The 25,243-nt window shown below is 39.9% G+C and overlaps 1 protein-coding gene across 1 annotated transcript in view; it reads right to left on the bottom strand.

The window, feature by feature from the left end:
- DNAH11 (dynein axonemal heavy chain 11) overlaps positions 1 to 25,243 on the bottom strand; it is a 350,658-nt gene that overhangs the window by 24,073 nt on the left and 301,342 nt on the right. Inside the window, exons 68-74 of the mRNA XM_043872240.1 lie at positions 24,581 to 24,721; positions 18,846 to 19,016; positions 14,852 to 14,974; positions 13,248 to 13,441; positions 11,921 to 12,069; positions 10,938 to 11,065; positions 4,288 to 4,515 (exon numbers count right to left, since the gene is read on the bottom strand). Of these exons, the coding sequence (XP_043728175.1) occupies positions 4,288 to 4,515; positions 10,938 to 11,065; positions 11,921 to 12,069; positions 13,248 to 13,441; positions 14,852 to 14,974; positions 18,846 to 19,016; positions 24,581 to 24,721 (1,134 nt within the window). The remainder of the gene's footprint in view (positions 1 to 4,287; positions 4,516 to 10,937; positions 11,066 to 11,920; positions 12,070 to 13,247; positions 13,442 to 14,851; positions 14,975 to 18,845; positions 19,017 to 24,580; positions 24,722 to 25,243) is intronic.

Raw genomic sequence — 25,243 nt, 5'->3', positions numbered from 1 at the left:
GATGGAGACAGTCTACTCATCGGAAAAGACCCTGATACTGGGAAAGATTGAAGGCAGGAGGAGAAGGGGATGACAGAGGATGAGATGGTTGGATGGCATCACTGACTCAATGGACATGAGATTGAACAAACTGTGGGAGATGGTGAAGGACAGGGAAGCCTGGCACGTTACAGTCCCTGGGGTTGCAAAGAGTCAGACATGACTGAGCAACTGAACGACAAGAAATTATCTTCTTTGAATCACTGTAGTTCTGTACTGCCCCTTGACTAATACAAATACAACTAATACAACCACCACCATGACAACTGGTTTTCTTCCAATGAACTGGAAATAAAATTCACTGCTGGAATGATAGACTGGCATATAGAAGAGTAGAAAACATATGCCCTCTATAGTAGATGTGTAAGATGTTTTTTGAAAATCCAGAGGGAAACCTGGCATGTTACACTGATATGGTTATGGCCCCCAAAGCCATACAATTAAAAGGTGAAAAATAGCTGTCTGTGACTTATAGGCAGTACTGAGCCATTCTCAGTTCTGTGAGGCAAATGAAGAAAAGTTGAGGACTATCCCTTCAGCTCATGCTGGGCAGCAGAGGATGAGGAAGCCATTTCAGCAAATGAATCAGACAATGTGGGCATCTGCAAAATCTGTTTAGCCTGTTCTGGGTGGGAGTTCAGATCTGGCCTCCCAGGGCCTTTCGTAGAAGTCTGCACCCAGCCTAAATTTGTTCTCTTGGTCCAGGACTAGAAGAGTTTTTTAGTTCCTTTCTGTATTGCTTTCATCAGAATCCAGGGTTACCACCAAATACAGTTCTAGAATTGGCCAGGCCACAGACAGTACAGGCCCAACTAAATCACTAGGTCATTCTCAATGACTAGGTCATTTCTAGGAAATTTGTGGGACTTGAAAGTATATGACCACTACAAATAATTTTTCCACTGTACATCAAGTAAAAGGCAAGCTTGTGAAAGAAGAGAAATCATATAATTGGAATTAATGTTGACAGTAAAGAATTTGCCTGCCAGGGAAGGAGACATAGGAAACGTGGATTTGATCCCTGAGTTGGGAAGATCCCCTGGAGAAAGAAATGGCAACTCACTCCAATATTCTTGTCTGGGAAATCCCATGGACAGAGCACCCTGGCAGGCTACAGTCCTTGGGGTTGCAAAGAGTTGGATATGACCGAGCAACTAACATTTTCAGTGTTGAAGGATATAAAAATTGATTGCTTTTAAAAAAGTAAGAAATTTCTTGGAGACTAAATAGAAGTGACAAAATTTTACTTAAGGAATATCTAACTACTCACTTAACTCCTCCATGAATTACATATAGTCCCCAGAAAACCCAAAGTACTACAATCAGTACATTATTTCTATCTACACTGCATATAACCTAGTTTTAGCCTCAATGCTAAAGAAAATCACAAGTCAATGCCCATTTCACTATGCTCTAATAACATAAATGATGTTAGGAGAAAATATGAATTGGGCTTTTCAAGAAAAATGTATAAGTCTGCCTAACATTCCACATTCCAGGACAAGTGATCAAGTGTTCATATCAGGAAATATACAAATGACATTGTAAAGAGAGAACAGGCACTCACACATAACTATGTTGCATGCACACAGACACCAATTTAATATGCACAATTACCAATTATTTGTTTCTACTGCAAATCTTACAGAAAAAGAAATTTACATTTTTACTTCAAAAATCTGGTTATCTGGGGATGAAAGAAGCTCAAGCATTTATGACATCTTCTCCAAGAGGCAGTGCCATTAAGCTGGAAGAGGGGGAGGTAGGCAGCATCCTAAAGATATGATTCTTTACATATAAACATGTAAATACTCGTCAGTTAGTGATTATATTTACATACTCTAGAATGTTCAAGGTGGTAAAGGACCAATACTAAATGAACTTTGTTCACTATGAGTACCCATGTCAAGATCTGAGGATACATTCTGATTTGGGGAGAAGATTAAGAATACAGATTGTATTTGATTTGAAAATCAAAGCATGTAAAACAAAACTACCCAAACAGAACAGTTAATGTGTCTGGATTCCTTGGGTGCTTTTCTCATCTAAGGACACCCAGGCAACAGGAGCCACTAGGACTCATTCAGCTCACCCAAAGGGGAACCAAGGTAGAGGGCGGTTAGCATCATTTGTCACAAGCTTTAGCAGATAGGATAACAGCCGCAGCACACAACATCCAGGATGGTACGCTTGGGAGAGGAGGTGTCCATGATGGACACCGCTAGCTGCCAGCCCTAAAGTGCCTTCATGCTGATTTTAGCTGTCCCAGACAGATTTGCTTTTCCAGCCTCTCTTGCAGCTAGGTAATGCAGTGTGAATAAGTTTGACCAATGAGTTGAAAGAAGTAGTGTGCACTAACTTGAAGAATGCAGCTTTACAAGGAAACAAACATGTTCCCTTCATCATCTTCTCTGTTCCTTCCTTCATCCTACTTTCTGGAACACAGATACGGGAGCCGCCGCTCTCACCGCCACCTGGGACCAAGGCAAGCCTACCCTAGAAACATGGTAAGCGCACTGGGCTGATGACCGCTCCGTGGTGACACAGAGGAGCTCTGAATGACCTGGCTCCCGAACTCTCACGTGATGGAAGTACCTTTTATAACCTTGTTTAGGCCACTGTTGCTTTGTACTTCCTTCATAAATAGCCAGCCATAATTCTAACTGATAAACAATGCCAGGAATCTATACACAGATAGCCAGGGAGCACAGACTACTACCCTTTAAATATATAATCTGAATAATAACTACATTTTTTTTCTAACATAACGACAATTCAGCATTTCATGAAAACCTCTTTTAAAATTTTTAGATTTTCTTTAGAACATTTATTCGGGTGGTTTTGGCTAGATTTGATGCAAAGTTTATTTAGTGAAACACATTGATTATCTTTGTTTTCACCACTTATGACTATATTTAGTCTTAATATTTCAGAGGAGCCCTTCCAGTAGATAAGAAATATTGTCCCTTAAAGTTCTTAAAGAGTCTCTCCAATAAATGCAATCTTCAGTTAATATAAGTGGTTTTTCAAGGAGCAGTCAAAAGAACTGATACTTTCATAAACTAGAACATGCTGTTCTCACTGGGGAAGGAATTCAGGCACAGGCTCTGGGGATCTGTGACTGTATGCAACAATGTACATTTCCCTGGGGAGAGTGTCTGTAGTTTTACCTGATTATCAGAGTGCTGCTTACCAAAAAAAAAAGCTGAAGGACAACTGGGCTGCAGCCTATATGTTCATGAACTGCTTACTTTTACAAACAAAGACAGCTGTTCTGGGGAGTTGGATAAATCCTATTTGAATATGTCAAACTACTCATTTGTCTCTTTGGGAAAAAGCTCAGGAATGTCATAAATGGCAGGAATTGTGACAAGTCAAGGGATAATAAGACACAGGCCTGCCTTAGTTCACACAGAAGGATAATTCAAATATGTAACAGATTCATCGAAAATTTCTGAGTGCCTTTTGTTTATACAGCCCATCATGTAAACAGGCTCAAACTACTCAATTATTGAATTAGGCAATTAACTGTATTCTTCAAAACTATATTCTTAGGTAGCCAATTATTTTAATGCCTTTATAATGTTCAGTTGGGTATTGGTCCAGAGGGTACTAGATAAAAAGTTAATAAGCATGTAGACATATTTTCAGAGTGTAATAATGTTTCTAACAGGAGGCTGAATATGTATCACCAAATTATATGTGTTTTCTCTTTAGGGCTTATTCTACTTCTCCTAATAAGAATGTTTTTTACTGAGGATTTCCAAGAAATTAGAGGAAGGAATGGGAGCTCACAGAAATAGCAACAAGGAAACTGACGGACTTGATTACAGCAGAGACAGATGTGGTCATCTGAACAAAGAGACTAATGGTAATAGAACTATCATTAATTTATAAAGGTATGAATTTTATTTTGAAAGGAGGTGAAAATGTCAATTTGAAGGTAGTATGGATATAATCTAAAAAGAAGGGCTTTAAATTTACTGATATCAAAATCATACCTAAAAATATTAAACAGTATACCAAAACTCTCACCATGTCATCATCATCATCCTTCTCAATAACATCAATAAGAGCAATGGCTTTTCCTCTTTCTATGGTTAGAAATACTAGCCTGCCATGTTTGTCTTCAATAAGCAAGTTTCTCAAAAAGGCACATGATTGTTCATTCTTTTTATATATAAGGCTGTGGTTTTAGGTCTCACAGTCTTGTGAGAAGACCCAGGCTTTGGGCTTCTGCTTTTTTACCTGATCAAAGTTGTAGAGAGCAGCATGCAAATTGGCCAGCATTCCTGTGGGGGGCTCGTTAGTGATCTTGATGGAATTTTCCAGGAGCCCCTGAGGGATGACATGCTCGCTGGGTGTAGGTGCCGACTCAGCACTCATGAAAACCCTGTAATCTCGGTGGCTTCCCTGGCTGAATCTTTCAAGCAGTTTCTCCAAGGTTCTCAGCCACTTGGCTACCAAATGGACATTCTGAAAAAGAGCATGGTTTATGACTGCTGTGGAATACTGAAGTATGTTACTTAAATTACAAGATTACAACATTTTCCTTTATAGAAATGTCTTGAAAACACAGAGAACCATGATTTAAAGTTTCCTTTATTATCACGTTAGGAGGAAGAAAAGACCACGACAGAATTGAGCCCTGAACACATTAAGTGCTCCAAATCACTACAGGTTGTCTTTGTAAACCAAAATCTCCTTCCAACACACACACCTACTTCCAATACCCACCAATCACTTCTGAGATGGAGGTCTTGATACTTTTCTTTGTTACAGTTCAAACTCAATAACTGAGACTAATCTGGGTTAGTTTGATCAAGTATAAGAACTAAGGGCCAGAAATGCACCTGATCAGCTATTTCGTTGTTACTGATGGAATCTCCTCTACTCCAGCTCCTACTCATTGGTGTATGAACTCTAACATGGACATGCGAGATGAAAGACTGGCTGATAAAGCAAGCAATCACTCTTTGTTAAGATGCATTGTGTATTCCTAACATTATTTAACTTAAACCCCAGGGCTGTCAGAAATCGGGTAGGAAACAAATGTCACCACCATCACTCTTTGATTTTTAGTTTTACAATTTACAAATAGGCTTCTCCCATTCTAAACACCCACCATTTCGGCTTGGTAGTTGGTGCTATGAGAGATGTATAAAGATACCTCACATGATCTCTGGCTTCGGAGAAGTCCTTGCTATAGTAACTGAAAACATCATCCCCAGGAATACATCATTATTTCCAACAAAGAAACACATTTAAGATTATAATGGCTAAAGAAACAGAATGAAGGCAAACAGGGGAGGGAATGTAGGTAGCTGTTTTGCAGGCAGCTCTGTTGCAGGAAGCGGCTCTCTGCAGGATACCCTCCTGTCTTGTCACATTAGCAAAGCTATATCGTAGCTAACCTTGACCTGGGTGCCCCCATGTTCTACTCATCTCTGGTCCTAGCGCACCTCTCAAATCTTTTCATCACACAATGCCTTACCTAACCTGTTGATTCTTCCCTTAGATCAAAGGAGCAGAAATGGAGAGTAAGTACTTAACAGATGACTAGATCTTTTTCCCATCCTCCCCTTTAGTAATCAGGTGAGCAGAATGTGTGAACAACAGCGTCTAAAGAATGACCACAAGGTGCTAACAAGCCTGCATGCAGTGGTGGTGGTTCAGTAGCTAAGTGGTGTCCAACTCTTGCTACCCCATGGACTGTAGTCTGTCAGGCTCCTCTGTCCATGGGATTCTCCAGGCAAGAAATACTGGAGTGGGTTGCCATTTCCTTCTCCAGGGGATCTTCCTGACCCAGAAATTGAACCTGGGTCTCCTGCATTGCAGGCAGATTCTTTACCAACTGAGCTATGAGGGAAGCTCACAAAGGGGGATGGCAGTAGATCTGACCCTCCTACCTCAATGATGAACTGAGATTACTTTTTACCTTTTCCTTTAAAACCTTTCATTGCTGAGCGGAACCTTCAGAGTTGGTTCTGGGAGCTGAGTCTGCCTTCTCCCCAGAAGTTAAGGAATAGTACTTGCCTACCAGCACTTGCCTCTCCAGTATTGGCTTTTGGAGCAGCAAGTGGCCAAATCTGGATTTGGTAACAGGAACAGTAATGTATGTATCTTTCTTCCAAACAGTTTTGTTGTAAAAAGACCTACACCAATCCAGTGGTTGACATTATTAGGCTTTTCTCCCCTGGGAGAATACTGAACATTGGAAGGTGTCAAGGCCTGAATCATGTCCCTCCAAGTCCATATGTTGAGTCCTAACCCTCAGCAAAAAAGCAAGAGAGTTCCAGAAAAATGTCTATTTCTGCTTTATTGACTACTGTGTGGATCACAATAAACTGTGGAAAATTCTGAAAGAGATGGGAATACCAGACCACCTGACCTGCCTCTTGAGAAACTTATATGCAGTTCAGGAAGCAACAGTTAGAACTGGACATGGAACAACAGACTGTTTCCAAATAGGAAAAGGAGTATGTCAAGGCTGTATATTGTCACCCTGCTCATTTAACTTATATGCAGAATACATCATGAGAAACTCTGGGCTGGATGAAGCACAAGCTGGAATCAAGATTGCCAGGAGAAATATCAACCCCAGATATGCAGATGACACCACCCTTATGGCAGAAAGCTAAGAAGAACTAAAGAGCTTCTTGATGAAAGAGGATAGTGAAAAAGTTGGCTTAAAGCTTAACATTCAGAAAACAAAGATCAGAGCATCCGGTCCCATCACTTCATGGGAAATAGATGGGGAAACAGTGGAAACAGGAGCAGACTTCATTTTGGGGGGCTCCAAAATCACTGCAGATGGTGACTGCAGCCATGAAATTGAAAGACGCTTACTCCTTGGAAGGAAAGTTATGACCAACCTAGACAGCATATTAAAAAGCAGAGATATTACTTTGCCAACAAAGGTCCATCTGGTCAAGGCTATGGTTTTTCCAGTGGTCATGTATGGATGTGAGAGTTGGATGGTGAAGAAAGCTGAGCACTGTAAAATTGACGCTTTTGAACTGTGGTGTTGGAGAAGACTCTTGAGAGTCCCTTGGACTGCAAGGAGATCCAACAAGTCCATCCTAAAGGAGATCAGTCCTGGGTGTTCATTGGAAGGACTGTTGTTGAAGCTGAAACTCCAATACTTTGGCCACCTGACATGAAGAGCTGACTCACTGGAAAAGTCCCTGATGCTGGGAAGGACTGGGGGCAGGAGGAGGAGGAGACGACAGAGGATGAGATGGCTGGATGGCATCACCGACTCGATGGACATGAATTTGGGTAGGCTCCGGGAGTTGGTGATGGAGACGGAGGCCCGGCGTGCTGCAGTTCATGGGGTCGCAGAGTCGGACACGACTGAGTGACTGAACTGAACTGAACTGAACTGAGCCCTCAGCTCCTCAAAATGCAGCTATATTTGGAATAGGTTCTTAAAAGAGGTAATTAAGGCTAAATGTAGCCATTAAAGAGGAGGGCATGGCAACCCACTGCAGTATTCTTGCCTGGGGAATCCCCAGGGACAGAGGAGCCTGGCGGGCTACAGTCCATGGGTTTGCAAGAAGACAGACACGACTGAGTGACTAAGCGCAGCAAGCAGAGCAGACTGAAGTGGACCTTTGTCCAGTGTGACTGGCGTCCTTGTAAGAAGAAGAGATTAGGAGACAGACAGACAGACACACATAGAAGGAAGACCATGTCAGGAAACAGGGAGAATATTACCATCTATAAGCCAAAGGGAAAGACTTCAGATAAAACCAACTCTGCTGACACCTTCATCTCAGACTTCCAGCCCCCAGAACAATAAGGAATTATACTTCTGTTGCTCAAATGATCCAATCCGTGATACTCTGGTATGGCAACCCTAGAAAACTTCTACAGTAGGTAAGGGCTCTCTAAGCTTCCTCCCTTACTTGCTACTAGATGGTAAGGAGAGTGCTTCTCACTCTAACTGTGCACTCATACAAGTAAGCAGGAGCAAAATCTGTAACAAAATCTGTTTTGCATGCTCAAATGTGTTCTGATTCTCTACCTCAAGGACTATGACAATGCCTTGCTTGGAAAGTTTATGTGAAACAAATGTAAAAATATCCCTAGGTGGTGACTTTGGAGTCAGGGAACAGAAAAATCTCCAAGTGCACCATTGCTGTATACAATCACACTTTGGAATTCAGCCTGGGGACCATTTTTGAGGATACCAGCTTTGAGACTAGCTAGATATCTATGGCCATTTGTCCAAGAGCAGCAGTGTTTGTGCGACAATTTTAGTCAATACATATCTTGAAAACAACCCACTTTGCCCATGAAAAGTGTTTTTTAATTCCATTATTTTAATTCACAAATCATCTGGTGTGCATAAGATAAAGACAGCGCCAGCCTGCTACCTTAGTTACAGTTTTCTGTGGAGTGTGGGTTTTCTGACAAAACCCTAGCTAGCTAAATATCCTGAGGGACGCTATTTCTGGTCATAGTAATTGGCTACAGTGGAGTCTGGATAAGAACTGATTAACATGTGCATACATATCCTTTGCCCATGCCAACAAAATTGAATGTAAAATACAAATAATATAACAAGTTCTGATTACGCTGGTCTTGTCATGCTGCAAAGTCCTGCTCTTCTTTTAACTGCCAATCAAAGGGATACTACAAATCTTTGGAAACTGCCAGAGTGTGGCAAAAAAAATAGCAAAAAAAGTTACATTCTAAGTTTCTGGCTTATCACTAAGAACAAATGTCTAGAATAGATACCCAAAAGGAGACCCTTCACAAAGTAAGGTCTTTCAAGGCTTTTTTTTTTTTTTAAATGGGAAAACTTACTACTTGCACTTTTTTGGGGGAAGGGGACAACTGGTAGCTCAGCACAGACATAAAACTGACAGAAGCATTTCACTCTGAGTCCTGTCTTCTCACGAGGTAGCTGCATCCCTCCCAGCTCCATGCCAGTCTGAGCCTCTGGATGTGAGAATCTGCAAAGAACTCTTTCTTCTGTGGGAAGATCCCAGGGTCCACACAACTGTCCAACTAACAACTGCTAGTTTTAGAAAGACGAACCTGCCACTGTCAGACATTTGACTCTGTGAGGCTCAGAAGGGGACACGTCATCCCAAGTCCCCACACTGAAGGCTCATGGTTTAAGCAGTAGGTTTTACTCTCCCAGAAAGTGATATTCTGTTTGGATAATGGGCAGCATCTTTGTGAATCCAATTTTATTTTAAGCATAAATGCAAACTTCATCAGCTCTGGACACTGGAGACATTAGGGAAGGCCAGCGTCCTGACTGCATGAGGTGGCAGTGTGGGCTAGCTGAAAACTCATCGTCCGCTGCCAAACAGACTCTGTCCTTTTCCCACTGGGTGGCCCTGAGGCTCTCCAGACTACTCGGAGGCTCAATTTTCTTATCTTTACAATGGGATGGGCATACCTACCCTTGCAGCTTTGCTGTGATGATTAGAGATACTGTATCCCAGGAATGAATTGCCTAGTACAGAGTCTGGCATATAAAAGAGAACCTTTGTGCTCCAAATCAAAAAGCTATTTCCAGACCTCCCAAGACAGCTGGCGTGCCCTGCTGTATAAGGAGTCTGCTTGGCCCCTAGGTGCCGCCTGAAGCTGGCCTGGCCTCCATGGGTTCCTAGGTTCTTGTTGGTGCAAACTAAAAAATGCTGCTTGCCATCTCTTTCTATAAGGATGACATCATCAGCCACTGCAATTGCTGGCATTCAACACACCCTGAGAGGTGTTCAGGGTGGAGGTCAGGAATAAGGCACTCTATACTCTGGGAAAATCTGGTAGAACTGACCTTCATAGTTAGATATTTTCAGGAGAAAATCTTTTCAATCTATTTCTTGTATCCTTTTATACCTAGAAAATCACTAAAATCATTAGCAGAGATATCTGCTCCTTGTGACTAGCAGCAACCTTCTACTGAGACGTGGGCTTGGTTGCCAGGATCACATACACACTGGACTCTCCCCACTACCTGTCTGGTGTAGTTCCTCAGAGCTGAGAGTCTGTCTCCCGGGCTATAGTCCTCAGTGAGGTCCCCAAATAAAACTGAACTCATACCTTCTTTGTGGTTTTTTTTTTTTTTTTTTTCAGTTGACACCAGAATCCTGAGTCATGGAAACCACTCCAGAGAGCTCTGAGTGGTAGACTCACAGACCCATTTATAGAAGCCCTGGAAAGGATAAAGGGACTAATCCTCACTCTTTAATTTACAAAGAGAATGCTACACAATAAGCTAGGGGCAGAGTCAGAGACATGGGAGATCATGAGATATGCAAGAGTGCTCTGCCAACTTTAAAGCCATATGCAAATGACAGATGTCATGACCACACTATTGGTACTCTGTCTGTCTGTCTGTCCTCAAGCCCTACAGGGTGTTTCAGATATACGTACATAAAGAGAATAATGGGCTCCCTCTAGTATTTTAAATTTTAGGATTTCCCTGGTGGTCTAGCGGATAAGAATCTGCCTGCCGATATAGGGGACATGGATTTGATTCCTGGTTCGGGAGGAGTTCATATGCTACAGGGCAACTAAGCCCGTGCACCTAGAGCCCATTCTCCGTAACCAGAGAAGCCACCGCAACTAGAGAGCAGGCCCCGCTCACCACAATTAGAGAAAGCCCCATGCAGCAGCGAAGACCCACTGCAGTCATGAATAAATAATTAAAAAAAAAAAATTAAACCACAATGGCTAGGAAATCCCTCAAAAGATGGTATCTATTCTTTTCGGCTGAGCGCCTTGTCATCTTGGAGGTGTCACTGCTGCTGAGAGAGCCCCCAGGGCTCTGCAGATCACAATGTGTTTGTGAAAGGCTCCTCCCCACGGGGCAGGGTGACTCTGCACCGCCCATCCGTGCTCAGTCCCCGTGTGGCCCCTGAAAACGTGATACTCACTTGGAGCATGACCCAGTGTCCTTCTCTGGAAGCCTTCTCCAGGGCCGTTTCTGCCACCGTCTCCTGCCCTTGTCCTAAAGACACGTTGTGGAATTTTCCCAAGTCGATTGTAAACCCCAGTCTCTTGCCTGCAGGAGGGCAGGACACAGCAAGAGGAAGAGTGAACCAAGGAGAGGTGAGAAAGGTCTGGTGTTCTGTTATCTGACGTCCATCTGGTAACCGCTGTTACCTCCTGGGTTACTTTCCCAAAGAATCCAAACTAAACCTCTGTTGTTTCAACAAGCATCATTTTAAGCTTTCAGTGTCAATGGCAGCCTCCTCACAAGCATTAGCAAAGCCTGTGGAAATTAGCTCCTCTGGTTTTATCATAATAAAGCTTTTGACATTTTGATAGGTGGCAAGCATTGTTATTAAGCTTTATAAACTCTTGCAGGAGTAGCAAAACACTGCCCTCACAAAAAGGAGCAACATGTGGTAGGGATCACATCATTTTTTTGACCGGATCAGCCTGTTCGGTAAAACGCAGGAGCCTCTCACCTTGCGAGGCCGTGCTGGAATCCGGCAGAGTCAGGTCACAGCTCTATTAACCCGGAGCTCTCCGAGCAGGCCGTGGGGAATAGTCATCGACAGCATAAAGCGGCTGTGCCTAGCACGACCGAATAGACTTGCTCTAATGACCATTATTTAGTCACAGGGGGCACAAGATTACAAGAGCATGTAGAAAATTGCCCTCTGGCCCTCATCTAGTCAAAAGGTAGAAAATTGTACAAAAGAAACTTGCATTATGCCAACCAGAGGAATGCTCCATTTAAACATTTCTTCTGACTACAGTGTTATTAACCTTACATTTTCCATAGATTCAATCTCCAACAGATGAGAAAGGGGAAAAAAAAAAACAACTAAGATAACTGTGAGCTGAAAAGGAAGGTTGGGTTGGCGCTGGGTGAGAATCAGGGCTGGATGGCCACCTCCTGGCCACTCACCCAGTATCTCCAGGTCTTTGAGGGCATCTACTCCTGGAGAGAGGATGAAGAATATGGGGGTGGCGGGGCTGCTCTCCTCAAATGCTTTAACCAAGTCCAATCTGGTCCTCTCTACATACTTGGCACCCAGTTTTTCCTCCACGAAATTCCTGTAAAAAAAAAATGATGCCAAAGACAGGATTGGTGTTTTTGACCTTGATAAGTGTCACAACTTGAATCAGCTTAAACTGCAGACACAGGAAGGAAGCTAACCTTGTTTAGAACATATGATGTCTTATAATAACGGCAGTATGAATCTGACTAGATCTATGCAGTTGAGTCGGTGAAATCTCTCACTGCTTTAGAAGAGATGAAAATCAGAAGGCTACATTCTTTTTGGGGGGCTACCGAGACCCTCCTGAGTATCATCAGCTGCCTGCATGTGGCTTTGTGTCCCCCCAAACCCCCTGCCAGACCCCCCATTACTTATGAACAGTTCATTAGATTTGCCGCCATGCAATTTTCCAGCCTGTTGGGCTTCTCATGAATATACAAATGCTTTTTGGGGTGTTTCTAACACAGGGAAGCTCAATTAAGCAGGGATTATTTGCCAGCAGCATCAGATTTAGCAGAAAGTAAGTACTACTAAGCAGAATTAACTTGTAAAGTAGGGTGCGACAGAGGCTTCTGCAAAGGGAAAATTGGCTGAAAAGACAAAGCAAAGGAAAATACCTGCGGCAAGTGAATACGACCGAAGAAAAAGCAGCTCCATAGGGAAGGAACTTGAGAACTCTCTGGCTGGTGAATTCAAATTAGAACTAAGCAGCATACTACCACCGAGAAGCCAAAAGGGCAAAGAAAAAGGACACTTAAACCAAGATTCAGACAAGGGTTCTGCTTTTAAATTGCTCTGGCTGCAGAGTTATAGAACTGTAAGTGAATCCATGAAAGGAATTCATTTTTTGTTTGATGTGCAAAATCTTCAGAGCCAAAGTGCCACCACTAAGTGAAAGACAATGAGAATCACACTAGGATAATGCAAGTTCCTGGCCTCTGAACTCTGCCAGCGCTCTTCCTAGACTATTTCCATCAGTTTCCTGTTTCCCCTACTGATTTCAGAATTAAGGTTTTCAGGAAGAATACGCTCAGTCCGCTGACAGACTAGCATGCTGTTCAGTGTTTAGCAAATCTTAGCAACAGCAGTGATTATAATATAAAAATGTTGGCAGAATCACTTTTCATTAACATGAACCATAATGTCTCCACCACTGAGTCTCCACCGGATACTTCTAGTCTTTAAGACAAAATTTCCTCTAGGTTAATTTCTGTAAGAGCTAACTGCCCCCACCTGAGAGCATATGTCATTCTGTCAGGGCGCACTGCTCTCAAAATAATCAGCTTCTGTATTAAATTTCTCTTCTTCCATTCTTGAGGTAACCTTTCCTTTTCTGGACACTCGGATTCTGCCCACTTCCTCCACTGCTTGGCAGATCCTTCCACATCTCGGTCGAGGCCTCGAAACTCTTCCATGAGGGCGACCGCCTGTGATAAAACAGGGGAGCAGAGGTGACTAATATAGCAGCTAGTGTATAACAGCCTGGAGTTTGAGACAAAGACCTGTGGATGTTGAGGTGAGTTCCCTGAGCTAGACAGCAGGTCCTTGTTGATTATCTGCTTCATACCTAAAAAAACCACAACACCGTTACTCATCTATACAATAAACTAAAAATTAAAGAATAAGAAAGAAAGAAGGGCCTGAAACAAAACAAAAAAAACAAGACGTGTGACTATGTTGGATCCTGTGCAGGTAAGTGGTGCTGGACAGTCTTCACTGCCTCTTCAGATTTACTCAGGACCCTTCCTGCCCTCCAAAGAGGGTGATCGCAAAGGATGACTTGAACAAAGCTTCCTGGTTTTCTGCCTGGTTGGGTCTGATCAACAGGAAGCACTGGCAAGAGCCTGGAGGGTTAGTGAAAGGAGGCGAAGGTACCTCTTCCCCAGTGCTCTCCTGGGATGTTGTTTAGTGGTGGCTCCATTTCTTTACGGAATGCCACAGTTCCCATAGGTTGGCTCTCGCCCATAACTTCCTTTCTCAGTAGTTTCACTAACCTTTTCCCTCCCCATCCCTGGCTGATCCCCTCATTTGTCCTCTCATACTATGAAAATATACTCTTTGTTAAACTTTTTAAAAATCATACTTTGAATTTGCCATTTGTTTTCTGCTGAGACTGTGAAACACAATTGAACTTGAACTTATAATTCTAGAGTAATAATCTAATTAAAAATTCTATTTAAAAAATAAAACCTAAACATACTAAAAAACTAAGGAAAAACATAGTTATTTTCAATACAGAGAAATATTCCTGTCTTAGGGAAAAAAGAGTATGGTGAAGCTTAGCATGTGATGAGCATCTCTGAGGAATTCCAGAGTCAGAGAATAAACTTTTAATAATAGGATCTTCTGACAGAAACATGGAATAAGGATTTACAGTTAGGGTTGTGCTGCTTAAACATTTTACAGTGATAATACATGACTATACTGTATAAATTAACAAAACTATTTTGAAAAAGTACAGAAATACTATAAAAAAGAAAAACCAAATGAAGAAACTAGATTCAGGTCAACTGAAAAAAAGATCACTTATACTCCTCAACTTTAACCAAAGGTCCTGTACGTTGTACATATTTATTAACAACTTTCCCATCCATAAATAGATCAAAAGTTCCTTTACTTCCAAATAAAAAAGGGAAATTAGAATATAGTTGGTGGGCATGTATATTGGTGTAGCCACTATGGAAAAGAGTATGGGAAGTTCTTCAAAAAATTAAAACAGCATGTATCTATAACTAAAATGGTGTATATCACCTATATTTTTAAAAACTACATTTTAGAGAACTGAGATTTGAAGTAAGATTTAGAAATTTTTTGAAAAATCAATATTCCCAACATACCTTAATAGCACTCCATGACTGATGAGTGAGGAAATCAACAGGACTCTGGTAAGTGTGTTCAACTGTGAACCGAAGCAGGAAATCCAGTTCAAGATGATCTATCTCTTTCTTTCTCAGCAAAATCTTCAGAGGACACAAACAGGAAAGGGTCATTCGGTTCGCATCGAAAGCAAGGATGCAGTCACCACTTAATAGACATGGTTGACAAGGCAGAGCTAAGACTTCTGAGAATTCCTATAGATACGTATCAGTTTGTGCTTCAAATAAGGGATCTTAGATTATGCTCATGAGCTCAAAATCTTGATTGAAAATCTAATGGCAAATAATTACCAAACCTGGTTCATTTCAATTTTAACACCTGTGCCTACTAGCAGCATATTTAAAATATGCTTTCATATTTAGCCTTCTGCTGTTAGATCAAACTTGTCTTGAAACTTTTTATACAAATTGAGAAAGCCTCAGATGAAAAAGGACCAAATCACCAAACAAAAGGTAAAACTAGTACAGTAAGTTAGTCCTGATATAGAAATTACATTCAATAAACTACGAGATACATAAGACTTTTCTTAGATGTGAGATTATATTGAGAAAAAACTGGAAATTGTTTTACAGACACAACTGAACAAACACATCATGAACTGAACTTTAGACATGTTGGTTACAGAACTGATAAAAAGTTCATAGAATATTTAGGAGGAATCCAAATAAAATATTCCTAATTTCCACATAAAAACTATAACACCTTATAAAGTTAAACAGGTAAAATGTTTGAGATTTGTGCTATTTAAAAATTCTAGATATTTTCAAAATGCATTACAGGTGGTAACATGTATCAGAATATTATTTTATTGGATAAATTTTCTTTATCCAATTTTTAAAATTTTTTTTCTTATTTTTTTCTTAATCCAATTTGATTTATTTCATCAAACAAAAAATTTTCCTCATATATATATAAAGCTTGCATTTATGTAAACATTATTTCAGATAGATAATTCACCAACATATTCTAAAAAGTTTTAAATAGCTGTACACACATGTGTGTATTCATATGGTACCATCCCTGGTCCATTACTGTTCATGAACAATACATGTAAGCACACAAATGTCAGCAAAACCTACAGACAGTATGATTGAAATATGGGCAGAGGAACTGAATAGTCATTGTACCAAAGAAGGCATACAAGTGGCTGACAGATACATGAGAAAGTGCTCAACATCACTCATCACTAATCATCAGGAAAATTCAAATCAAACCCACACGAGATGTCACCTCACACCTGTTAGGATGGCTATTAGCAAACAGACAAGAGATGACAAGTGCTGGTGAGGATATGAGACAGGAACCCTTTAACACTGTTGGCGGGAATGTAAATTGGTAAAACTACATGGAAAAGAATATGGAGGTTCCCCCAAAAATTAAAACTAGAACTATCACAGAATCCAGCAATTTCACTTCTGGGTATACATCCAAAAGAAGTGAAATCACTATCTCAAAAAGATATCTGTTCTCCTATGTTCATTACAGCACTTTTTTTTTACAGTAGCCAACATACAGAAACAACTTAAGCATCCATCTATGGATCAATGGATAAAGAAAACGTGGTGTGTGTGTGTGTGTATGTATGTATGATTTTTATATATGCACATACATATATACAATGGAATATTACACAGTCATAAAAAGAAGGAAATCCTGTCATTTGTGACAAGACAGATGAACCTTGAGGGCATTATGCTAAGGAAAAGAGTCACACAGAGTAAGAGAAACATTGTATAATCTCACTTTCATGTGGAATCCAAAAAAACAGAGAACAATTTGGTGGTTGTCAGAGGTAGGTGGTGGGGGTGGAAAAATGGATGAAAGGGATGCTGCTGCTAAGTCGCTTCAGTCGTGTCCGACTCTGTGCAACCCCATAGATGGCAGCCCACCAGGCGCCCCTGTCTTTGGGATTCTCCAGGCAAGGACACTGGAGTGGGTTGCCATTTCCTTCTCCAGATGAAGGTGATGAAAAGGTATAAACTTTCAGTTATAAACAAGTACTGGGGATGTAATGTACAGCATGTTGATCATAGGTAACAGTACTCTATTGTGTATTAAGAAGTTGCTAAGGAGTAAGGCTTCCCTGGTTGCTCAGTGGTAAAGAATTCGCTGCCAATGCAGGAGACACAGGTTCCATCCCTGGGTCGGGAATATCCCCTGGAGAAGGAAATGGCAACCCACTCCAGTATTGTTGCCTGGGAAATCCCATGGACAGAGGAGCCTGGTGGGTTATAGTCCATGGGGTCACAAAAGAGTTAGACATGACTTAGGGACTAAACAACAATAAAAGAGAGTAAATCTTAAAGTTCTCATCATGAGGAAAAAATGTAACTATATGAGGTGAAGGCTGTTGACTAAACTTATAGTGTAATCATTTCACAATATATACATGCATAAGATCATTATGTTGAACATGCTGGACTAATACAACGTATGTGCCTATTGTATCTTGATAAACCTGGGAGAACGTTAAAAAGAAAAATTCCATTTTGTAATGCATTACTCCTGTTTATCACATATATTATAAAATGATTCCACCCATATATTCTTTTTTATCCCAAAGGAATCCATTAACACCGAAACTATTGAAAGAGAAATGATCAGTTCAGTTCAGTTCAGTCGCTCAGTCATGTCCAACTCTTTGCGACCCCATGAACCGCCGCACACCAGGCCTCCCTGTCCATCACCAACTCCCGGAGCCCACCCAAACCCATGTCCATTGAGTAGGTGATGCCATCCAACCATCTCATCCTCTGTCATCCCCTTCTCCTCCTGCCCTCAATCTTTCCCAGCATCAGGGTCTTTCCAAATGAGTCAGCTCTTCGCATCAGGTGGCTAAAGTACTGGAGTTTCAGCTTCAGCATCAGTCCTTCCAATGAACACCCAGGACTGATCTCCTTTAGGATGGACTGGTTGGATCTCCTTTCAGACCAAGGGTCTCTCAAGAGTCTTCTCCAACACCACAGTTCAAAAGCATCAATTCTTCGGCGCTCAGCTTTCTTTATAGTCCAACTCTCACATCCATACATGACCACTGGAAAAACCATAGCCTTGACTAGACAGACCTTTGTTGGCAAAGTAATGTCTCTGCTTTTTAATATGCTGTCTAGGTTGGTCATAACTTTCCTTCCAAGGAGTAAGCGCCTTTTAATTTCATGGCTGCAATCACCATCTGCAGTGATTTTGGAGCCCCCCAAAATAAAGTCAGCCACTGTTTGCACTGTTTCCCCATCTATTTGCCATGAGTGATGGGACCAGATGCCATGATCTTAGTTTTCTGAATGTTGAGAGAAGTGATAGTTTATCACTATTAACAGCAGGTATTTAAAAATGCCTTCTTTGAGCAAAGTACTTGGGAAGACACAAAATAAACAAGACATCTTTCATCAAGATTTGAATTGACCGAAAAAGTTATACAGCAAACAAACTAATAAAAGGAACACATGTTTATTTCATCTAGGAATGAGGTCCTCGATGGTTTTTTTCTCACCATGGGTACTTTTATTTCAACAAAATCTTTTGCAGAGTCCACATCAGAAAGAGGTCTTACTGAAGGTTAGAGTGTGAAACCTGGAGCTCTTTCCACCCATTTACTGTTTTTTAATGGGGCTCTGAAAACCTCCCAGGACCACTCAGATTTGGAACTTTAACCTTGAGATTCTCTCCAAGAAGCTCCCTAGGAGAATAAATAGCTGGGAGGTCTGAACAGGACCTGGAAAGGTGAGGCCAACGCCTCATGGACCTGTTTTACAGAGTAATAGCTGATGTGGTTGCCCCAAGTGCAAACCCACCCAAGCCACTGCATGCTGACCTACTCACAAGGCTGACATATGCCCAAGTTCCCTCTGGGAAATTCAAACTATCCAAGGGCTTCCAAGCAGCAGTGAAGTACCTAATACACAGAGATGCGAGACTTGGGTTCTGGGGCTGCTTTTCAGCGACTGATTTCCTCACCTGGAAAGCCATCTGGGACAGGAAGGTGAGTTTGTCCTTCTCAAACAGCGCCTGGCTGGTGTAGAGGAAGACGGCATGGGTGATGCTCTCGGTCAGGGAGGAGATGCGCCCCGGGATGTCCTCCACCTTGTCAGCCTTTTCGATGGCTCTGTGGAACAGCATGTTGAAAGCCTGGGGAATTCAAGGCACTGTTAAGGGGTGGCAGCTGGTGGCAGATGTCCAGCTAGTCCCAAGCCCAGAGGCTGCAGTTTATGGATGGGCAGAGAGAACAGGACGGGTTTTACAAGGGTTCTTTGAGCTCTAGAATAGCTCTTAGCATGTGGTAAGGCCTCAGTGAAAGTTTGCTATTATTTTTAACATTATTTCATAAAATCTACCCACATTTTCTCCCTAACCAATTGAACTGCACTGTCCTTTGTCCTTCTACCCATGCAATTGAATATATATATATATATATATATTTTTTTTTTTATTTTGGTAAAATACACAAAGGGTAAAATTTACCATCTTACTAGTTTTAAGTAGCATGAAGTATATTCACAAACTGTTTTCTTCTTGAACAACTGAAACACTGTTAGACAATAACTCACTTAAAAAACTCATTTAATTATATCAATAACTCCCTATTCCTTGACAACCACTATTCTACATTCTGTTTCTACAAGTTTAACTGCTCTAGGTACTTCCTATAGTGGAATTATATAGTATTTGTCTTACTGTGACAAGCTTGTTTCACTCAGTATAATGTCATCAAGGCTTATCTATGTTGTGGCATATGTCAGAATTTCCTTCCTTTTTAAGGCTAAATAATATTCCACTGTGTGTACATATTTACTGTGGTTGTTCAGTCACTAAGTCCTGTCTGACTCTGCGACCCCATGGTATGCCAGGCTCCTCTGTTCTCCACTATCTCCTGGAGTTTGCTCAAATTTATGTCCATTGAGTCAGTGATGCTATCTAATCACCTTATCCTCTGCTGCCCCCTTCTTCTGCCTTCAATCTTTCCCAGCATCAGGGTCTTTTCCAATGAGTTGGCTCTTCACATCAGGTGGCCAAAGTACTGGAGCTTCAGCTTTAGCAATGAATGAATATTCAGGACTGACTTCCTTTACGATTGACTGGTTTGATCTCCTTGCAGTCCAAAGGATGCTTAAGAATCACAATTTAAAAGCATCAATTCTTCAGCACTCAGCCTTCTTTATGGTCCAATTCTCACAGCTGTACATGATTCCTGGAAAAGCTATAGCTTTGACTTCTGTCAGCAAAGTGATATCTCTGCTTTTTAATATGATGTCTAGGTTTGTCATAGCTTTCTTTCTGAAAAGCAAGCATCTTTTAATTTCATGGCTGCAGTCTCTGTCTGCAGTGATTCTGGAGCCCAAGAAAATAAATCTGTCACTGTTACCACTTTTCTCACTTCTATCTGCCATGAAGTGATGGGACCGGCTGCCGTGATCTCAGTTTTTTAAATGTTGAGTTTCAAGCTGGCTTTCATCCAGTGATGGACATTTGGGTCTATTATGAACAGTGCTATGAACATGGGTGTACAAATGTCTCTTTGAGATCACCTTGTAATTCTTTTGGGTATATGTTCAGAAGTGGAATTGCTGAATCACATGGCAACTTTTAAAACAACTGTCATATTGTTTTCCAAAGTAACTGCAGTGTTTTACAACCCTTCCAATAGTGCACAAGGGTTACAATTTCTCCAGATCATTGCCAACACTTGTTATTTTCTGTTTTTTTTTTCTGAAATATTGTAGCTATCCTAATAGATATGAAATGGTATCTCATTGTGATTTTTGATTTGCATTTTTCTAAACATTAGTGATGTTGAACATCTTTTCAAATGCTTATTAGTCATTGGTCATGTCTTATTGGTCATGTCTCCTTTGGAGAAATGTCTCTTCAAGTCCTTTGCCCAATTTCTAACAGGTTATTTTTTTGTTTTTGTTATTTCACCCATGTACTTTTGGGATCCCCTTTGATTATCTAATTCTTTTAAAAATCACTCAATATTTGTTTTAACTCATATGTCTTGGTAGCAATGGGACTGTATAGATTTTTACATATATCTATAGATATTTAAATATATAGCTAAACATATCCAACTCTATACATCTATAATCCAAATCTATATATCTATAAATAGATATAAAAAATATCAAATTTTTTTGACTGGTGGACAAGGACTAATATACTTGAGAGAAAGTAAAACCCTATGAAGACTGACAGTAAATATGGGTAAGAAGGTATTCACAAAGTACTTATTTGCTATTTACATTTTAAAATCATTTTTTGATTTATAAACAATAAAATGCACCCATTAAATAAAAAGCTCAATGAGTAGTGATAAATGTATAGACTTCAGTAAACAGTCACTGCAATCAAAATGTAGAACCTTTCTATTCATGTCACCCTAAAAAGTTCTCAGGAGCCTCTCTGCAGTCCGTTCCCACCATTATCCACCCCCATCCCTGCCCACTGCTCAGCTATTTGTCTCATGGCAGATTCATTTTAGATGTGTACGTCTAGTGCTTTGTTTTCAACTTCATTCCCTTTGGGTAAAGACCTAGAGTAAACATTTAGATCATTTTGTAACTTTATGAGAAACTGCGAAACTGTTTTCCAAAATAGTTTCAGCACTTTGCATCCCCACTGGCAAAGTGAGAGAGGTGTAGTACCACATCGGTGCTAACACTTACGTTAATGACAGTCTTGTACAACTTTAGCCTTTCTATTGGGTATACAGTAATATCTCATTCTGCTTTTACTCTGCATTTCTCTGATGACTGTTGAGCATCTTAAAAATGTGCTTATGGGTAATATATATCTTAGCAGACAAGTCCAAGCCTTTCCTCCATTTTTTAAATTGAGTTAACTATTGAGTTGTATATTCTGATATGAGTTCTTTGTGGAATTTATGTATTGGAAATAACCTTTACTGGTCTATGGCTTGGTTTTTCATTTTCTTAATGTCTTTTGAAGTGGCTAACTTTTTTCTCTTATACTCTAAGAAATTTTTATTTCTCTTATACTCTAAGGATAAATCTTTGCCTAAACCAAAACCCAAAGACTTTCTACTGTTCTCTGGGAAATTTTACAGCTTAGGTTATTCATTTTGAACTCATTTTATATGGAGTGATATAGTAGCTAAGGTTCATTTTATTCCATGTGGATATCCAGTTGTCCCAGCACCATTTGTTGCAAAAACGATTCTCTCCTCAGTGAATTGTCTTAACACTCCCTTCCAAGAATCAGTTGACCATACATTTATGGGTCTGCTTCTGGACTCTTTATTCTGTTTCATTGATCAGTGTATTTTTATTTAGGTCAATCAGTGTAGTAAGTCTTGAAATCATATACTGTAAGTCTTCCAAATTTGTTTTTGTTTTTCAAAATTAGTTGTTTTTAAATCCTTGGCATTTCTACATAAATTTTAGAATCTGTTAGCCAATTTCTACCAAAAAAAAAAAGCCCTTCTGGGATTTTCACTGAGACTGAATTAAATCTTTAGATTAATTTAGATAGAACTAAAGTCTTAATAATACTGATTGTTCTGAGTCATAAACATGGTCTTTTTCTCCATTTAGTTGAACCTCTTTAATTTTCTCAATAATATTTTATAGCCTTCAGTATGCAGATGTAGTATCTGTTTTGTTAAAATTAACCCTAAGAGTTTCAGAATTTTGGAATCTACTGTAAATAGTATTTATTAATTTTATTTTCTAAATGTTTATTCCTCATATATAGAAATATAATGAATTTTGTATATTGACTTCATATCCTGTGATCTTGCTAAAAACTCACTTCTTAATCCTAGTAGCTTCTTGTGAAAGTATCTGTGGAAAAAAGATAGCATTTCTTCTTTTTTTTTTTTGTATTGTTGCACTGGCTATAACCTCCAGTGCAATATTGAATAGAAGTATTAAGACATTCTTGTTTTGTTCTTGATCTTAGAGGAAAGCATTCAATTTCTCAACATTAACATTAGCTGAAAATCTTCATAGATGCCCTTCAGCACACAGAGTATGATAAAGTGACCATTTTATCCCAGTTTGCTCAGAAGTTTTTTTTAACCAGATGTTTTAATTTGTCAAGTTCTTTGCATCTACTGAAATTATAGGCTTTTTCTTATTTTTATTTTATTAATATGAAGAATTACATTGTGTGATTTTTAATGTTTAACCAACTTGCACTCCTGGCATGAATTCCAATTGAGCATAACAAATTATGCTTTTTATATGTGGCTGGATGCAATTTGCCAATCTCTTTTTTAGTAGTTTTCAACACTGTTTCTCATAGGGGCTGCTCTGTAGCTTTCTTTCCTTGTAATACCATAGTCTATTTTTGGTGTCTGGGTAGGCCTGGGCCCGTATTAATTTTCCCCTTTCACACTGCAGGGAATCCAAGCCCCCTGTGCTTCTCAGAATTTCTTTACTTGTTCCATATTACTAGACATCTGCTAGTTATTCTTGATCCTTTCTCTTTATTATTGCCAGTATCCAATCCATCTCCAAGAGCTGACTGTTATAGCTTCAAATTGTAAGTCTATACACTTCTGTTTGAGTCTTTTGCCATCACATGAGTCATCCTGCCTACAGCCTTTCAGTGGCCTCTCTTTGTCCACAGACTATAATCCAAAGTCCCCAGTATAGACCTCATGTGATCCAGACACTCCCAGCTCTCAGGACTCATGTCTCACCACCTTCTTCCTCACTCATTACCCCCAACCACTTAGATTCATTCACCTGGTATATGTGCTGCCGAAGCAAGCACAGATTCACTCACCTGGAATCTTGAAAACTCTTTCCTGTCTCCTATATCTGTTATATTCTCCAAACACTATATAACCTCTGAGAGGTCTTCCCGAGCCCTCAGTAAAGCAGCCTCTCCATCTCTACTGTTCTCTCTCGTTGTACTTGTCACTTTTGTACACACACAAATCTATATATCTCCACTCTTATCTGTGTTTTCCAAACTGTACACTCAGCAACCAGCACAACATCTGGCATTATGACTGATCACAATAGCTATTTGTTTAAAAACTGAAAGATGGAATGAATGGATACTGCCCAGAGGCAGAACGGTCCAAAGTAAAGACCACTGGGTTCAGAATCAGTCATGGGCTCAAATTCTGACTCTTAAGATTATGAAATGTGACTTCTTCGCCAATTTAAAATCTGAACATATTAGTTTTTTTTAAATAGGGATAAAATAACATATTTTATTGAGATGTTTTAGGCGTAAGAATGAACCAAAGAAAGGAAGTGCCTTGCATGAAACACTGGCTTAATCAACAGTTATTCCCACTTTTTTCCCCTCTGTACCAAAATAAAAAGGGAAATCTTTTTCATAACATGTACACTTTCACAAAAAAAGGAAAGGAGCCTCCAGGAGAATTCCCTTTATGTGTCTGTGTGTGTGTGTATATATATATATATAAAGATTCTTTATATATATATATATACATATATATATATATAAAGATCCTATTGAAGAATGTAAACAGTGTGCTTTGATGTCACATAAGTTAATTATTTCAAAGCCCTATTGAAAATTAAAAATGAAAGTTACTGAGAAAGTGAAGATTTCTTTCACCTTATTTTTATTTTGCTAGCTAGATCCTTGAGACTCCTTACTGGATGCACTACACTGCTTAAAAAAAATTCTAAACTTTCAGAAGCAAGCTGAACTTCTAAAGTCTAAATTTTTCTTAGCATATTCATCATTACCTTCAAAGAGAATTGATAGATGGGGTTGATTTTTCTGAGGTCATTAATCACAAAATATAGAAGAGAGGCTCTTGCTGCCACTGGTCTGTAACATTCTCGGGCCTCGTTGATTTTTCTTTCATTTTCTTTAGCTTCAATCACCTATGGTGGGAGCAAACAACATACGTAACTTACTCTTCATAGTCTCTACGTGATGGGAGGGACATATCTGAAATGAGAAACCAGTAGTACTGAAGTAGGTAACACGTATGGCATCTCTACGCTTGGTCTTTTCTAAAAGCATAACATTCATATTTTAAAATAATCTTTTTGTAAACTGAGTTTTAAATGAAAATGGATGTAACTCCAGCTGTGTTATGGTTACAGATTAAACAAACCTGATTGTTTCTGGTTCTACAGAATTTATTCCGAGTAATGTCACCTTCCTGCCTCCCCTCTCTTTTTCAGGGGTTAATAACCCAGCTGTATCACCTCTCAGGGATAGCTCTTAAAAATCTGCTGGGTCAATTCAATGCCAATATCTTTATTAGTCAACAAGGTATCCAAATGCAGCCAAGGTCAATAAAATATCCAATAACCAAGCTTACTAAAAAGCCTTTATAGGAAGACTCTCATGACTGCCTAATTCTGACTTTGCACCAGATCATCCATATGCTCATATAT

Source organism: Cervus elaphus, chromosome 18, assembly GCF_910594005.1.
Source record: "Cervus elaphus chromosome 18, mCerEla1.1, whole genome shotgun sequence".
NCBI lineage: Eukaryota > Metazoa > Chordata > Mammalia > Artiodactyla > Cervidae > Cervus > Cervus elaphus.
This window is presented reverse-complemented; position numbering and strand designations above follow the sequence as displayed.